Source organism: Thalassophryne amazonica, chromosome 4, assembly GCF_902500255.1.
Source record: "Thalassophryne amazonica chromosome 4, fThaAma1.1, whole genome shotgun sequence".
In the NCBI taxonomy this organism is placed as follows: Eukaryota; Metazoa; Chordata; class Actinopteri; order Batrachoidiformes; family Batrachoididae; genus Thalassophryne; species Thalassophryne amazonica.
The window spans coordinates 99,887,481-99,901,284 of record NC_047106.1 but is presented as its reverse complement, the minus strand read 5'-3'; the positions used below and the strand labels follow the sequence as shown (position 1 = coordinate 99,901,284).

General features: G+C 38.9%; 1 protein-coding gene across 1 annotated transcript in view; it reads left to right on the top strand.

Annotated features, from left to right (window-relative positions):
- Positions 1-1,565: 1,565 nt before the first annotated feature.
- Positions 1,566-13,804, top strand: part of LOC117508564 (mitochondrial uncoupling protein 2-like) — a 35,058-nt gene continuing 22,819 nt past the window's right edge. Inside the window, exons 1-2 of the mRNA XM_034168349.1 lie at positions 1,566-1,855; positions 12,034-12,241. Coding sequence (XP_034024240.1) covers positions 1,730-1,855; positions 12,034-12,241 — 334 coding nt within the window. The 5' untranslated portion in view covers positions 1,566-1,729. The remainder of the gene's footprint in view (positions 1,856-12,033; positions 12,242-13,804) is intronic.

Below are 13,804 nucleotides of genomic sequence, written 5' to 3'. Positions count from 1 at the left end.
TTGCACTGCTGACTTCTTCAGCCCTAATAACCACATTATCATAGGGAATAGAGTCAATATTGAAGTCCTCATTTTTAACGCAGTTGAAGAGGCCACTGTAATGCTTCCTCCACAGTTCAACAATTCGCCCTACTGACGTATCCCATAATTCCTTGCGCGCCAGAGAGTCGCTGCAGTCAAACAACATATAGAGAATCGACATGACAATTGTAAAAGAATATTATACTACAAAAATGTAATTTTTTATGCTTTTCATCATGTTAAGAGACTACATGCATGATACCCTGAAAACTTGCTCAAACAATTATAACAAATAATCCGTGTCTGCTGCGTTTAATCTGCGTGGAATTTAATAAATGCAAACCAAATGTCAGACAGTCTGGAACAAAGAGGACAAACAGTGTTGTAAAGAACAATAATCAAGACATTAAAGAGCAAACTTCACTTTCCCCCAGAACGACAGGAAGCGATCATAGCTCACAACAGCTCCCATTGAAAATAACGGAGAGACAGCCTGTGATTCTCGCATGTTTACATAAATGCAATAATGTCTATAAACCCAGAGAATATATTCATGAGAGTTTTAGGCACAATATAAAAATAGTTTCATGTTGCGATGTTAATGGTGTTGTCCGTGTGCAGCGGTTAAAGTGCAGCGTGATCAGAGCGTCTCAATGCAGTTCTCAATGTTACTGAGATCTCGCAGCGCGGCGACCTCTCCGCAGTTTTGCAGGATTCAAATCCTGCAAAATCCTGTCCCAGTAACCCCGTCAATACTTGAAGGCAAGGGTATTTTGCTAGCATTAATAATCTTGACTTCTTTCCAAAAATCTTTAATATCATTTTGTAGAAGCTTTTTGGATAAGGAGTTTGCTCTCAAAGTGTGTTCACTTCTCTTAATAAGACGCACACCATATTTAAACTGTGAGAGAGCCTGCTTTTTAAGATCACATGGAGGGCCATGCCTTACCTCGGGCAGCCCAGTTTTTAAAGGCTTCCCTGGAAGGCTGATAAAGAGCACATGTTCATTCCAACCGGGGTCTAACATGCTGTTATTTATTTTTCTGTTACACAGTGGTTTACTATCCTCCTTTAGTCTGGACACAATATCATTGTACATTGTACATAAGTCATTTTTGTGTTTTGGGTTATTACAGTTAACATTATCACGCAGTAAAGCATCAGATGGGATTTGAACATACCCTAGACGTTTTTAGTCAATCAATAATACATCAGCATGTCATTTTCTGTAAGCCTTTCCCATATTTGTCAGGGTTGAATATTTTAGGATTATTCAGATAAAGTAAAATTAAAGAAATTATGGAATATCTTAATTAAAATGGAAAATTTTATAGGGAAAAAATGTTCAAATATGGTTACTCAGATTAATGAAAATTTTACTGGGTGGGGGATCAAATTTTGAACTTTTGCAGGACGAAAAAAAAATCCACGTATTTTCACAGCGCTGTGTAGCTCTGCTATTCTTCCAGCAGGGCGGCGCTGCTGCAGACGGTGTCATTAGTCAGACTGCGTCACAGGGCGCACAGGTTCAGGAAACTATTTTTTGTAGACTTGTTTTAGAACGCTATGAAAGCTGGGAATTTCGACTGCTTCACGACTACAACAAAAGGACCTCACATTGAAAATGACAAGTATCCTCCAGAAAGTTGACGCTGGAGTGGATGGTTCGGTTTGTTGAGCATCGATCCTCGGAGCTGACTGACTGACGATGGTTGGTTTTTCCAGCTCTGATGTTCCCCCGCCGACCGCGGTCAAGGTCTTTTCAGCGGGAGCTGCTGGCTGTGTGGCTGATCTGGTCACTTTTCCTCTGGACACAACCAAAGTCAGGCTGCAGGTGAGCAGAGCTCCAGCACTCAGACCACAGCCTGCTGCTGCTCAATGACCAACCAAGTTAGAGTCCCAAGACATTTTAAAAATATCAGCAGTAAAATGTTTTTAACTTTCATTAAAGATATAGAAACTTGTGTTTTCCAAAACTACTTTTTAAATGATAATTTATTATAATAGTAAATTTAAAAACTATATGTATATATCAACCTTTTTGAGGCTTTATATATATATATATATATATATATATATATATATATATATATATATATATATATATATATATATATATATATATATATATATATATATATATATATATACACACACACACACCTTTGAAATGGCATATTTGAAAGTGGAAATTTTACCTTTGAAATGGCATATTTGAAAGTGGAAATTTTAATATATATATATATAATATTTCAATCTACATTTATTATTTGTTGCCTGATTAAGGACCACAATGTAAATGTAATTATTGTATGGCCTTGCCTTATAATATAAAGCACCTTGGGGCAACTGTTTGTTGTGATTTGGCGCTATATAAATAAAATAGATTTGATTTGAATTAAATAATCTGTTTTGGAAGTTTTGTGTGTATATGTGTGTGTGCATTTATGTATATATATATATATATATATATTATTTATTTATTTAAAACATTTTTTTAACCTGCTTGCAGAATGAATATACAGTGAGGAAAATAAGTATTTGAACACCCTGCGATTTTGCAAGTTCTCCCACTTAGAAATCATGGAGGGGTCTGAATTTTTTCATCTTAGGTGTATGTCCACTGTGAGAGAGATAATCTAAAAAAAAAAAAAATCCGGAAATCACAATGTATGATTTAAATAATTTATTTATATATTATTGCTGTAAAAAAACATTTGAACACCTGTGAAAATCAATGTTAATATTTGGTACAGTAGCCTTTGTTTGCAATTACAGAGGTCAAACCTTTCCTGTAGTTTTTCACCACGTTTGCACACACTGCAGCAGGGATTTTGGTCCACTCCTCCATACAGATCTTCTCTAGATCTTTCAGGTTTGGAGTTTCAGCTCCCTCCAAAGATTTTCTATTGAGTTCAGGTCTGGAGACTGGCCAGGCCACTCCAGGACCTTGAAATGCTTCTTACTGACCCCTCCTTAGTTGCCCTTGCCGTGTGTTTGGGGTCATGGTCATGCTGGAAGAGACATGTTGCCCTGCAGGATTTTAAACCATGACAGCATCATGTGTTGCTAATGTAATCTTTGTGACTGTGGTCCCAGCTCTCTTTAGGTCATTGACCAGGTCCTCCTGTGTAGTTCTGAGCTTTCTCAGAATCATCCTTACCTTGCAAAGTGAGATCTTGCATGGAATCCCAGACTGAGGGAGATTGACAGTCATCTTGTGTTTCTTCCATTTTCTAATAAATAATCATAACAGTTGTTGTCTTCTACCAAGCTGCTTGCCTGTTGTCCTGTAGTCCATCCCAGCCTTGTGCAGGTCTACAGTTTTGTCCCTGGTGTCCTTAGACAGCTCTTTGGTCTTGGCTATGGTGGACAGTTTGGAGTGTGATTGATTGAGTGTGTGAACAGGTGTCTTTTATACAGGTAACAAGTTCAAACAGGTGCAATTAATACAGGTAAAGAGTGCAGAATAAGAGGGCTTCTCAAAGAAAAATTAACAGGTCTGTGTGAGCCAAAATTCTTGCTGGTTGGTAGGTGATCAAATACTTATTTGCAGCAGCAACATACAAATAAATTATTTAAAAAAATCATACATTGTGATTTCCGGATTTTTTTTTTTTTTTTTTTTTTTTAGATTATCTCTCTCACAGTGGACATGCACCTAAGATGGAAATTTCAGACCCCTCCATGATTTCTAAGTTGGAGAACTTGCAAAACTGCAGGGTGTTCAAATACTTATTTTCCTCACTGTGTATATATATATATATATATATATACATATATATATATATAGCATTGCTCTGGATATGCCCCCACCCCTCCGTGACCTTTAATTGGAGCAATTAGAGAAAATGTATGGATGAATATATAAATATAAAGGCTCGCTGGATGAAAACAAAATTTGGCTTGAAATGCTGTGACACGCTGAACATCATGGAACTCCACATTTGTTCTCCTGTTTTCTCAGGTGGGACACGCCCACTTTCTAATTACCTTCAGCTGCTCCCTTGTTTTCACTCAGGGTCATGTTGATTTGGCACAAGTTTTACACCGGATACCCTTCCTGCTGCAACTCCATATTACATGGAGAAATGTAGCAGGGGTGGGGTTTGAACCGGGAGCCTTCTTATACAGGTACATTTAAAATAATTAGGATATCGTGGAAAAAGTTAGATTTTCATTTATTTATTTATTGTCAGATATTTCAGAGAGTGAAAATACGACATATTCTAGTTTTAGTATATAGACACTCAATGTTTCAGTAATTTTTTAATTTTAATTTTCATAATTAAAGCCTACTGCTCCATACCACAAATTTCTCAAATCTGGTTCTATACACACAACCACAATCATGGGGGAAGACTGCTGAAGTGACACTTGTCTAGAAGACAGTCACAGACACTTTCCTCAAGGATGTTAAGCCAAAGAAGCTCATTGCTGAAAGGTCTGGCTCCTCAGAGTTCTGCATCAAAGAATATTCATGGAAGGTTGACTGGAAGGGAAAAGTATGGTCGGAAAAGATGCACAAGCAACAGACAAATGAAGCCTTAAGAAGATTGTAAGGCCAAGCCGATTCAAGAACTTCAGAACTTTGGGGAACTTCACAAGGAGTGGACTGAGGCTGGAGTAAGAGGCATGTTTAAATTTTTTTTTTCCTAGGTGAGGCCAGCTAGGGGCACAGACTGTTGAAGGGTGGCACACTGAAATTACAATAAAAAAAAAAAGCCTTGCAGCCTTAAGATTGTGATGAATGGCAGGTTAAGATATAAATAACGCAACTATTTATTTACCCAAATAATACACATCATCTTAAGTTATCTTACTCAAAATCTCAATACAAGTATCAAATCAACTCAACTAAACTCCAATAATGAAATAATAAATGCCAGTAATTAGGGAATAACTCTGTTGTGTCTTATGATTTGCGGGCATTATGCTGGCCTTTACGGTCGCAAATTGAGTTTTACCGTTACCGTGATGCGTTAGCGGAGCCGGTAAAACTCAGTTTGCGACTGTACTCATCAGACTCGTCAGCTGCATTGAGTTAAATCCACGGTAAATCCTTCAATCAATCCAGTTAAATCCACGCATTTCGGCATCATACTAGTTTCTGTTGCTCTCAGCTGACAGTGCCATTACTGACACCTGCGCAGCAACGCGGTCATGGGGCGGATTTATACATCAAATGTGAAACGGTCAAATATTATGCCACGCCTGCTTGATAGTTTATGATCTAAAATCTCACACGATTAACCAATCAGATTTGGGGAACAAATGTAATTGGATTAGAATACAGAAATATGCAACTTCTGAAAAGTATGTTGATTGATGCACTCAGTATTTTGTTGTGGCTCCTTTAGAAGGAATTTCCGCATCAGCACTGTGTGGCATGGAGGTGATCAGCCTCTGGTGCTGCTGAGGTGTTCTGGAAGCCCAGGTTGCTTTGATAGCAGCCTTCAGGTCATCTGGATTGTTGGATCTGGTGTCTGTTTTGTTTCTCTTGACAATACCACTTAAAGAATCTATGAGGGATTGTCTGTGGGATCAATCAAGTACAGTAACACCATGGTCAGCAAACTAGGTACTCAGAGTTTTGGCACTGTGGGCAGATGCCATCCTGCTCGAAAAGCGAAACAGCATCTCCATAAAGCTTGTCAGTAGATGAAAGCATGAAGTGTTCTGGAATCTCCTGGTAGAGAACTGGGTTGACTTTGGACTTGATAAAACACAGTGGACCAACTCCAGCAGATGATATGGCACTGCAAATCACCACTGTCTGTGGAGACGTCACACTGGACTTCAAGCACCATGGATTCTGTGCTTCTCCACTCTTCCTCCAGACTCACAGACCTTTATTTCCAAATGAAATGTAAAGTTTACTTTAATCTGAAAAGAAGACTTTGGACTACAGAGTAACAGTCCAGTTCTTTTTCTCCTTAAGACATTTCTTACAGTCTGTGGTTAAGGAGTGGGTTGGCACCAGGAATCCAATAACTAGCCCATTGTCTGGTCTGCTTGAGGTTTCTTCCTCAAATCATCAGAGGGAGTTTTTCCTTACCACTGTCACCTGTGTGCTTGCTCTTGGGGTTGGTAAGGTTAGACTTTACTTGTGTGAAGTGCCTTGAGGCACTTTGTTGTGATATGGCGCTATATAAATTGAATAACTTGAAATTCCTAGACATGTCTGTGCATGGTGGCTCTTGATCCACATGTGATAGCTTGCCTGTATGTTTCAGTTTAGTAAAAGTCATTTTCTGACTTGAAGTATCTTAACCAAACAATATGCAATATGATTTCTTGAGGGGCAGACAGTAATAGTGAGAGAGCATAATGAAAGGACTCAAAATATTGAGAACTTTTTCACTGTAAAGAAAAAGAACAAAAGCAGTAGAAAGCAGTGATGTCATGGATGAGAATGAGCAGCAGCCATCCACATACACTTCTTCAGATCAAGGAATCACTGCATCCTGAATCAGTCTCACACACACACTCACACATCACCTCTGCCACAACTGGACTGGAATGTGGAAATTTTAATTTGATTTTTAATGTAATTTTTTTATTCTATTTTATTTTTCTAGCTCTGTTTTAATACTCTTCATTGTAGATGACTGGAAGTGTAGTTGTTTTTATGAGCGAATGGATGACTGAATTACCCCTCAGGGAAGAATAAAGTATCTATCTATCGCAAATTGAGTTTTACCGGCTCCGCTAATGCGTCACCAGTAAAACTCAATTTGCGACCGTAAAATCCAGCATGAATGTCTGCAAATCATTAGACACAACAGTGTTATTCCCTAATTATAATCATGCTTTAAACTGATCTTCTGAAATATTCTAATATTTTGAGATGCAAATTTTCTACTTTCTGGAGCTATAGGCGATAATGATCAAAATTTAAATTTTAAAAAGTAAACATTTTAGCTTCTATGTATTGGAACTAGTGCATCGGATAACTGAAACGGTCCTGTGAATAGTGATACAAGCACCAAAGTTGGCATAAATACTCCTTAGACATTACTCTTTTGAAATAGCCAACGAGCCATTTGAATTTTCAATAGGCAGCCAGGTAAGGGTCATTTGAAGAATTACACAGGGGTCAAAGTTAAAAGATGCCCCAATCAAATTGAAACTACACTACATTATTTGTCTGATCATAACCATTCCAAAAAGGTAGATTTTGGATTATCTATGACTGAATTAGAGCCCGACCTATATATCGGCCGGCCAATATTATCGGCCGATATAAGCCCTTTTCAAAGTACTCACTATCGGCCAAAATTTTGCCGATAGAATGCCAGTAATTTCTCATAAACACAGCAGTTACTGAAATAATGTTTGTGTTGGCAATGTAAAATGTTCTTGCACCGTTTGTCTAGTAGATGGAGCTCTGACTCCATTCAACTGAGAGCTGCTTACACCCCTGCTTAAATGTGTTCTTCACCGGCCCCCGTAGCTCGCCGTCACACTGCACTGATCGGCTGACAAAAGCATACAAGTAAGTTTATAAGGATGTTGTTTGTAATAACTTTGCGATTACATTCACCCCACATTTCTCCCCTTTCAGTTCAACTCAATTTGATTAGCTCAGTTTATGTAGTAATGTGTCAAATGTGCTTCATTACGTTGGTCACGCTTTTTATTAAGCCCCGGTTGTGTAGACCTTATTTCTAGCATGAAAAACTTTTGTTTACTACTAAGAGGTTGAAACATTCAGATTCAGTGGTCGTCTGGAAGGGTCTTGGGAATTACTGCCATTCACCATTAACCCTCTGGGGCCGATGCCGTCGTATACGAAGGCTGGGACCAAGCTTTACTAAATTGTAAATAACTTTTTAATGATATGAAATAGAAACTTACTTTTTTTTTTTGCTGAAATGTTAACTCCGCGGACTTTTGATCCACCATCGGCCATCTTGGTACTCCTCATAGAAGATGTGTGATGACATGCACAATGTGAGTTTCCAATCAATTGGTTCTCTGTCACATGGTTTTCCAAAATCCAATCGTAGGGCAGATTTACTTCACGTGATATGGCAAAGATCGTTTCCAGGAGTGATATCTTACTAGTTGGCCCATTTGAATAGCCCCCTAACTGCTCCAATTGCATTTTTGCATTTTTTGAACTTGAAAATTCTTCTCTGTTATAAAGTTAATCAATATGAAGACAAAGCTTCAGCTTTTAGCTCATACCTTTTTTGTTAAGGGTCCAAAAAAGAACATTTTATTCATCTAAAAAAAATAATAATAATATCGGCTGATTTATTGGCTATCCGCAAATCAGCTGATTTATCGATTATCTGCATTTTTTTCATCAAAATATCGTTATCGGCATCGGCCTCAAAAAATCCATATCGGTCGGGCTCTAGACTAAATGTTCAGGAGTTATGGGGTGAAAACAGCAAAAATGGTGACAAAGGTCAGTTTCAGTGGGAAGACTGTTGCAGGTCACAGCAAACTCATTTGTGCCTAAACTAAATTCATTTATTGGTTTAAGATTCAAAATGGCGTCCAAAATGGCCGCCAATAGAGCCTTACCATTGAATCTCTGTGATATTTAAGTTGTTTAAAGGTGTTTTAGTGAAAAACTCTATTTTGGCAGCCATCTTGGATGCCATCTTGGATAACTGGCTTGAGGCAGGTTTTTGTTTTTGGGAACAGCTTGATTGTGTTTTGGGGTCATCTAAGGAACCTAAAAAAGTTGGTTTGGTTTAGTCCTGGGGGGGTACAAAGGTAGTGGTCGTAGCTCCCCTAGTATAGCTGCTGCACTCAACTAGAATTTCTGCTGTCTGAAATACCCGACAAAAAAATATTAAACTTTGTCACAATATTTTAATTTTGTGAGACGCACCTGTACATGATGGCTACACTCACAAACCAACTATACACCTTTTCCCAGCACTGGTAGTTATCTACAAGAATGTGTGTAACTCACACAGATGTCACACTGTACCCGTGCTTTTTTTTTTCTTTCAAAAAAGTCAAGGCAGACATGGTGGAAGCGGAATGAAAAATAAGGCAAGGCAGAATTTCACATCAAAGGAAGGTATCACAGTGTCATTAAAACATTTCTGTTTATGCACACACATACACACACCACAACTGTGTATTAGTACAGTTTACCTTTCACAAATTGCTGTAAATTACCGAGTCTCCATTAAGTTGTATCATGATTGTTAATAATTTATCATTATTGTTATTTGTTTGTGTTGCTTGTGGATCCTTTAAATAGCTGCAGATGTGTGTAGTGGTCATTCATAAGGACAGCTGCTCTGACTGAACTGGAGATGTTTTGTAAAGAACAATGGTCCAAAATACCTTCATCCAGAATCCAGACTCTCATTGGAAGCTATAGGAAGCATTTAGACACTGTTATTTCTGCAAAAGGAGGATCTACTAAATATTGATGTATTTTTTTCTGTTGGGGTGCCCAAATTTATGCACCTGCCTAATTTTGTTGAAAGAATTGTTGCACAGTTTCTGTAAATCCTATAAACTTCATTTCATTTCTTAAATATCACTGTGTTTGTCTGCTATATGATACAGTGAGGAAAATAAGTATTTGACCTCCTGTCAGTTTTGCAGGTTTTCCCACTTACAAAGAATGGAGAGGTCTGTAATTTTTATCGTAGGTACACTTCAACTGTGAGAGACAGAATCTAAAAAAAATCCAGTAAATCACATTGTATGATTTTTAAATAATTAATTTGCATTTTATTTCATAAAATAAGTATTTGACCCCCTAGAAAAACAGAGCTTAACAGAAACATTTGTCTGCCATTACAGAGGTCAGATGTTTCCTGTAGTTCTTGACCAGGTTTTCACACACTGCAACTGGGATTTTGGTCCACTCCTCCATACAGATCTTCTCCAAATCTTTCAGGTTTGGAGTTTCAGCTCCCTCCAAAGATTTTCTAGTGAGTTCAGGTCTGGAGACTGGCCAGGCCACTCCAGGACCTTGAAATGCTTCTTACGGAGCCCCTCCTTAGTTGACCTGACTGTGTGTTTGGGGTCATTGTCATGCTGGAAGACCCAGCCATGATCTGTCTTCAATGCTCTTACTGAGGGAAGGAGGTTGTTTGCCAAAATCTCACCAATACATGACCCCATCCATCCTCCCTTCAATACGGTGCAGTCGTCCTGTCCCCTTTGCAGAAGAGCACCCCCAGAGTATGATGTTTCCACCCCCATGTTTCACGGTTGGGATGGTTTTCTTGGGGTTGTTCTCATCCTCTAAACATGGTAAGTGGAGTTGATACCAAAAAGCTCTATTTTGGTCTCATTTGACCACATGACCTTCTCCCATGCCTCCTCTGGATCATTCAGATGGTCACTGGTGAACTTCAAACAGGCCTGGACATGTGCTGGCTTGAGCAGGGGGATCTTGCTACCCTGCAGGATTTTAAACCGTGACAGCATCATGTATTACTGTGTAATGTTTGTAACTGTGGTCCCAGCTCTCTTCAGGTCATTGACCAGGTCCTCCTGTGTAGTTCTGAGCTTTCTCAGAATCATCCTTACCTCACAAAGTGAGATCTTGCATGGAATCCCAGACCGAGGGAGATTGACAGTCATCTTGTGTTTCTTCCACTTTCTAATAAATAATCATAACAGTTGTTGTCTTCTACCAAGCTGCTTGCCTGTTGTCCTGTAGTCCATCCCAGCCTTGTGCAGGTCTACAGTTTTGTCCCTGGTGTCCTTAGACAGCTCTTTGGTCTTGGCTATGGTGGACAGATTGGAGTGTGATTGATTGAGTGTGTGAATAGGTGTCTTTTATACAGGTAACAAGTTCAAACAGGTGCAATTAATACAGATAAAGAGTGCAGAATAAGAGGGCTTCTTAAAGAAAAATTAACAGGTCTGTGAGAGCCAGAATTCTTGGTGGTTGGTAGGTGTTCAAATGCAGTAAAATGCAAATTAATTATTTAAAAATCATACAATGTGATTTTCTGGATTTTTTTTTAGATTCTGTCTCTCACAGTTGAAATGTACCTACGATAAAAATTACAGACGTCTCCACTCTTTGTAGGTGGGAAAAACTGACAGGGGATCAAATACTTATTTTCCCCACTGTATATTTAACTGAAAGTGCTGATTCAAACAACCAATGATTTATAAAGGAAAATCATGGAAATCATCAAGGTTGCCCAAACCTTTACATACAACTGTAAGTGTAAAAATGGGCAGGGGTGGAGCTAAACGGTTAGTGCTCTTGTTTCCAGTGTGAAAATGGTCCCAGTTCAAGACCACCTCTGCCCATTCTCCATATAATGTGGAGTTGCATCAGGAAGGTCATCTGGCACAAAATTTGTGCCAAATCACCAGAGAGATCCACCTTGGATCTGCTGTTGTGACTCTGAGTGAAACAACGGAGAAGCCAAAGGGGCTTACTATAAAATGTAAAAACAAAAAAAACACAGTGGGTTTTTTTAATTGCATTTTCCATACAGTCACAATTTCTTTGAATTTATCATTTGGACTTGTATAATGTGGCTCCCTGAAAGGTCGTCCATTACCGACTGTGACAGCCTTTTTGATGCAGTGGTCCCCAAAAAGGTCACTCACTTTCTGTATGTGATTGTCATGTTCTCCCCATATCTGCATGGATTTCTATCCACCATCAACAAAATGTACGTTAGGTTCATGCCACTGCCTGTAGACCTGGACTAGTCTCTGGACTGTTCCCAGCAGTTAACTTGTGCTGTGATTGGTTGAATGCAAAGGAAAATTAACCAACATGGATGGATACATTCTACCTTACCACAAATTTAGTGCTGTTCAAACCTTTTTCTTGCTCCCCTTTAGAATCAGAAACACTATCATGCCCCACCATCTGAAAAGAAAGGATAAATGTTTATCAAATGTTTGGAGCATTGACACTGATTTCACTGAAATAATCTTATCAAAGCACATTTGATTGACAGATTGATTTTTCTTCAATGCCAAAAATCTGTCCATTTATAAATAGATTTATAGCATGTGCAATTTTATTTTTATTTTGTTTGCCTTTAGATTCAGGGTGAATCCAAGTCCATGCAACCAAGTCAGAGGGCAAAATACAGAGGTGTGTTTGGTACCATCTTCACCATGGTGAAGACTGAAGGGCCAAGGAGCCTCTACAGTGGGCTGGTGGCAGGCCTGCACAGACAGATGTGTTTCGCCTCAGTCCGCATTGGCCTGTACGACACCATGAAGCAGCTTTACACCAGGGGGTCAGACAGTAGGTGCCAAAAATATTTAGTCATTCGGACAGTACAGTGTTTTTGAATGATCTGTGTGCGTGCTGATCCTTGGTTATGCTCAAAGCATATGTAGTTCAATCCACCAGAAGAAGCTGCTGTTGCAACCTACTGTTTTTCAGCACTCCACTGAGTACTCTTGTACTTGTTATTGTACGTTTTAATTTTAGATGCAAGTGCTCACCTACAGCTATAATAAACATCTTTGATAATTGACTGATAATTTAACAAGAAAAGGTTTCTTTCTCACAACTGTAATTTTTTTCTGTCTAAAACTAATTCTGGTCAGGTTTTTTTATAGCTTCACCACAGAAGGCAGAACAGGTTTAGGAGTTGCTTATCTTCATTTGTGTGTCCATCTGTCCATGTGGTTGATGAATGTGCAATATGTTGACAAAGACCATGTGGCACAAGATGCACATTGGTGCACAGGGATAACTTCAGTAAGACCCCAGGCAAGTTTGACAGTGAGTTTTACAGTCTCTGAAACGTAATTTACACAATATCTTGACATCCTGTCAGCCGTCCGTCTGCTGGAGACGATGGTGTAGCGTCCAGTTTCTTTTTTGCTTTTGTTTGGTTGTTTTTTTGTTAGTTTGTTTGTTTTTTGTTTTTTTTTTACACTTTTTCAATTCAGTTTTAATTTATTTCATTTATATAGTGCCAAATCACAACAAAGCTGCCACAAATAAGGTCTAACCTTACCAACCAATCTTGACATAGGCTTCATTTATCAAGCTAGGTCACCTCACCAAAATCACAGATATATTCAATGTTGGGCACATTGCAATTCCAAATTTGAGCACCAGGGCACAGAGCCTCTAAAGCCAAGTGTATACAAGAACTCAACATGGTCTTTGTGAATCATGATCAAACTTGATACGATAGATGTTGCTGAGACCTTGCACCAGTTACATGGTGTGCTTGTTCACAGTGTTTTGGGACAACTGTGCAAAGTCAGTTTGATTACAGCTTAAAGCAACTGTATAGACATAGTGTAACAGAGACCAGTAGGTGGTGCTGTGCAGAAAAAGTTAAATAAACCTCACTCCCCAAGACTAACAGACGCTCTAGTGACAAAGGCTGGGGGCCTTGGGTTTTAGTCTCATGGTTCGTGTGCTCACCTGTCTTCCATCCTGGTGATTGTGAGCTTGAGCTTAGACTGGGATGAAACGACGCAGGTTACAATAGCACATGTGGGACGAGCATCGTTATGGTCTCAGAGTAGGTATTTGGTGTTTGCACAGCTAAAGCAAGTGACCAAAAACAAGTTTCCCATATGCAACCTAAGTAAGAACAGCCCTGTGAAATTAGGCTGGATTTTACCGTCGCAAATTGAGTTGTACCAGTGAGGCGTTAGCGGAACTGGTAAAACGTATATTTGTGACCATAATCCAGCATTAACGTTTGCAGCATTAACATTCCATTTTGTTTTCAAAATGGAATGTACCAAACTTGTGTTTATTCCCACCTCTTGGATGGTGATATGACGGTCATCTATGGCCAAAGTCCATATTTTAATCACTTGGTAATTTCAGCTTGTG